Raw genomic sequence first — 4,484 nt, forward strand, 5'->3', positions numbered from 1 at the left:
CACCCGCACTATCTCTAAAACCACCTTCCTGCAATCAAGATGCCATGCCAGATGCAACACCCAAAAGGCTGCATATAATTCTGCCTTTCACAGCCGCACCTCCAATCTAGAATAAAAATGAGCAGCTGTGCTCTTCATTTTATCATTTAATCAAAATAAGCATGAAGGGAGTAAATCATGATTGCACCTGTGGCATAAAAAGATCAAAAGCTTATAGACTCAAATACTTGATCATATAGGATATTGAGTTTATAAACTTGCAAGTATTACATTCTAAGTGTCGAATTACTAAAACACAGCTTCATTCGGTAGCTTGATGTTTGACAACGCAATCATCAGAGCATGCAAGATTTCCTAATTCCTTAACGACAACAACTGGTCACTAGATCTTATGGTGATGGTGGTACTGATACTTGGAAGCATTTCAGTCCATTTGAACAGGTTCTGTGGTACTAAACGTTTAGCAACTAACTAATTAGCAACATGTATGCCATGCTGAGAGACAACCGATTTTCGCATGGAAATGTAGTACCACTCAACACACATAGAACACAGAGATAGATGCTCAGTCATCACTTGACACCCCTAAAACAGGGCCCTTGGTGGCAGGATTTGAATCTGTCTTGACAGCGTTGGCTGTAGATGGTGAAGGTGTTTGGCTAACACCTTGGTTGACTGATGTTGTTTCTACTGTAGTAGGCTTGGGAATGATTCCTTGCCCTTCCATGGCTTCACGAGCTGCTTGCTCTTTGGCTTTTTTAGCCCTTCCCAACACATCTTCCTGCACATGATCAAATGATTTACAGATACACGCACCAAAAAATTGGAAGGATATAGCAATAAAGCTAAAGATGTAAGCAGCAAATGACCATGACTGGTTCGAAGACTCAAACCTCTACTGAGGTCAAAAATACTAGCTGTAAGATGTATATACACCATTCTAGGTTACAGGGAAATAATTTCAACTACTTGAATGAACTAAATAACGCACAGCCTGCGAAAGTTAATCCCAGCCCATATTATCTGTATTGCCTTGAAAACAATTTAGCAAAAGGGAAAAATATATAAATCAAGAACAAGAAAAAGATCTTGCAGCTATGCTATAGAATAGAAATAAAAGGAAGATACTCACAGCTCAAGTACACTTGGCAAAAAAACATTTTAATAAGCTTAGGATGGGTGAGTTTCTTCATATAAGACAATGTACTCTAACCTATATGTTAAAAAATAGAATCAATATCAAATGCACACAAATCATGCCTTAATCCTCTTTCTATAGCAATCGATCTATTTGAAAAAAAAATTAAAAATCTTTAGGTAAAAATATGATCATGATAAAAAAAACAAGTCTTTTTTTGTCAATGTTTAACTTCCATTTTCAAACACTTAGAGACATTGCTGACAGGTATGGATGGAACACCATTATTCCAGCTACGAAATATATATAGCTTCTCTAACAGTAAAATTAGCAAGAGAATCTGAACATGTATTATATACAAGCTATTTTAAGAGCAAAACAACTTCAAAATCATAAATCCCTAATTATACTCGTATTTGTGCAATCAAACTTTCATAGTACAAGAGTATACATTCTCATTATCACTGCACTTAAACACTTTTTAGTCTTATATGTGCTATCTAATGAGATATAGAGATGCTAAGATTTTCAATTGTAACACCCATTCTATCAAGAAAGTAAATTCATGGTATAAAAGAATCACAATTGTAAGCCCTTAAGATTTAGAAGAAAAATATTGACATTGATGAAGTGTTTTCACTAGGAGAAAATCTTGAAGAGGACATGTTTTGAAGTGGGAGAAAAATCTTGAAGAGAGAACATCTTTAAATGGTGTAAAAATCTTGGTGTGAATTCATCAAGTGGTTATTGTACTCTACAACTTGAACAGGTAAAAGAATACGATACTCAAGTACGAGTTGGTACTTAAAAAGTGAATATAGACTTGTAGAATCATGTTAAGAATCGAGTTTGCAAATTCTTTCTTACCTATTTATTTTAAGCACTTTAATTATATTGTTGGTTATTGTGTTTATTTGATTTAATTTACATTATTTGTTAATATTAGTGATACACCTAATTCATCTTTTTTTAGGTGTTATAGTTAGTTTAATCCTAGAACAACAACCTTTTACATTTTTGATTGATTTCTTCATGAAATCCTTACAATCTTTATATAAAACATGTTTAACACTTATTTTCAACAAAGCATATTATTGGTCCAATTTTCATTTTATTTTTATCATTAAAACATATAAAAACATAAATATGTAACCTAAAATTCAACATGTAATGCCACTATAATTAAAAAGCTAAGAGAAAGTTTTTAAAGAATATCTGCTGTGACAGTTCTTGAATCTGAATACAGGTGGAACACAATTAAACATCCTCCACCCTGAACACAACAGCACGAATTTGCTCAAAGAACCATCCATTAATAAAAGAAGGAACGTAAAAAGGAAGTACTCTTTGACTATAAATAAATTTGATATAGACCGATAACAATACATGTAGTTTACTACCTGGAAGTCCTGTATTTGCTTTTGTTGCTCTGCTTGGAGCCTGCCAATTGTACTTAAAAACTCCCCAACTGCAGATTCAACACGCTCATTAAGTGCTTCTGCTACAGCCTTTCCCAAGAAAAATGCATCCAGAACACTCCTGCTATCACTGTCACCTGCAAAATCAAGTATCTCAATTGTTTAGCAACGATGAAGCAACATCACATGATGCTACAGTTGGCATCCTGACACTTCCTATTTCCAATATTTCATGATCTTGTAGGCCCGAAATTCATTAAGTGGTTTACACTTCACAATTCTCCAAAATGCCGTATTTCATAAAACCCAACAGTCTCTCTTTACATCATTCATTATCAAAGATTCAGAAACTTCTAAGAGTTTAAACATCAAATATAAATGCTTCTTAATTCCTACAGTAACTGCTTGTAGGAAATGTTTGCTTAATAATCAATTGTTTCCACAACAGATGTGCAACGCTAAGGAGTCAATCACAATTCCAACAAATAAAAGATCAAGGGCAACATCTTCAGCAAGGTATTTGAAATCATAATGAAACTTGGCCGCCAGACTATACATCCTCTTCAGCATTGACGAAGTCTCGTGATAAAATCACACAATACATTCACGTCCATACACAATCACTTAAAAAACTGTTGCACTTACGAGCCTAAGTAGCACAAAACTTGAGATTCTAAAGTCATTGTTCACATTAGTTACACCGAGAGTCCCTTTATGTTTCAAGAAATTCTCTTCGAAATCCTTAAACCACAATTGACCCTTAGTCAAAAATATTTTGGAGGACTGATTTCTTTCCAAATTGATTTGCGTAATCGGATTTATACACAGGCATTCTGACACCATTTGTTCCACATGATTAACAACAAATACAAACAACTATTCCGCATGCAATATTTTAACATGGGCACAGCATTAGAAAACACTATCTGGGAATTGTTTGACCAGCAAATTTTTTGATACTAAAAACTAAGATCGTATCAGATTCAAAATAAGATAAAAACCCAAATTGATATTCAAAAAATCCAAACAATAAGGAACAAATAAAAAGATTTCTCTCAAATCACCACCAAATAACATAATATATATCAATACATAGACCAAAAATAATGAGAAAAAGAAATCTATGTACCAGAAGCAGAACCAGGGCCACCAGGTCCACTGCTGCTACTGCATCGTACATTGATTTTATGATAACCTCTCAAAGCTGTTTCAAACCTCAGACCCAGATGGGTTTTAAGTTTTATATGCGATGATGATGATGAACATGAGATAAGGGGAGGATTAACAAAGCAAATCTCTTGCCTAGTTTGGATTTTAGATTGAAGATTGTAGAAACAACGAGATGGTGAGGAAGCTGACGCAGAAGCAGAAACCCCACTCATGGCTAACGTTAAGCTGGTATTGCTCTCACGCAGTATCTGGCTCCGACCGTCTCTCAGTTCTCTCTGTTTCTAGTTGGTTAATGATGTTGTAGGAAGGTAATGTTAGGATAATTACATTTGTAGGATCATCCGATTTCGTTGGGTTTGGGCCTTGCTTGGGTCATTAGTATATTAGTTGTTTGATTTGGTTTTTCATCATTTATTTTTAAAATATATTAAAATAAAATATTTTTAATTTTTAAAATTTATTTTTTACATTAAAAACGATCTAAACATTACCTTAATTAATTTTTTAAAAATATAGTTAAACCACAGAAGCAAAAACTGCGTTAATAAAGACCTAGCGTTGTTTGGTTTTATTTCTTATTTTTTTAAAATAAAAAACTTGAATTTTTTGTTTTCATTAAAACAAAAAATGGCAATAAGTTGTTAAAACGTTTGAAAAAAAATTTTTCAAAAGCTTTCAACAAATTTAGGAGTTAAATCGTGATTAAATTAGGATCAAATTCAAAATGTACAAGGGATGAAAATAAAATATAAAATATT

At 33.3% G+C, this 4,484-nt stretch overlaps 1 protein-coding gene across 1 annotated transcript; it reads right to left on the minus strand.

The window, feature by feature from the left end:
• Positions 1–200: 200 nt before the first annotated feature.
• On the minus strand, positions 201–4,038 carry LOC105125796 (uncharacterized protein At4g13200, chloroplastic). Its single transcript, XM_011026413.1, has 3 exons — positions 3,686–4,038; positions 2,539–2,693; positions 201–781 (listed from the first exon to the last, which is right to left on the minus strand). The coding sequence occupies exons 1-3, from the start codon at positions 3,936–3,938 to the stop codon at positions 566–568; spliced, it is 624 nt and encodes a 207-aa protein (XP_011024715.1). The 5' UTR covers positions 3,939–4,038; the 3' UTR covers positions 201–565.
• Positions 4,039–4,484: the final 446 nt, after the last annotated feature.

This window comes from Populus euphratica, unplaced genomic scaffold (assembly GCF_000495115.2).
Source record: "Populus euphratica unplaced genomic scaffold, PopEup_1.0 scaffold58.1, whole genome shotgun sequence".
In the NCBI taxonomy this organism is placed as follows: Eukaryota; Viridiplantae; Streptophyta; class Magnoliopsida; order Malpighiales; family Salicaceae; genus Populus; species Populus euphratica.

Coding starts and splice junctions, on each gene's coding strand:
- LOC105125796 (XM_011026413.1), bottom strand. CDS start 3,938: ATGAGTGGGGTTTCTGCTTCTGCGTCAGCTTCCTCACCATCTCGTTGT. Junction 2,694..3,685: donor TGGCCCTGGTTCTGCTTCTG/GTACATAGATTT, acceptor TTGATTTTGCAG/GTGACAGTGATAGCAGGAGT. Junction 782..2,538: donor AGCAAATACAGGACTTCCAG/GTAGTAAACTAC, acceptor GATCATGTGCAG/GAAGATGTGTTGGGAAGGGC.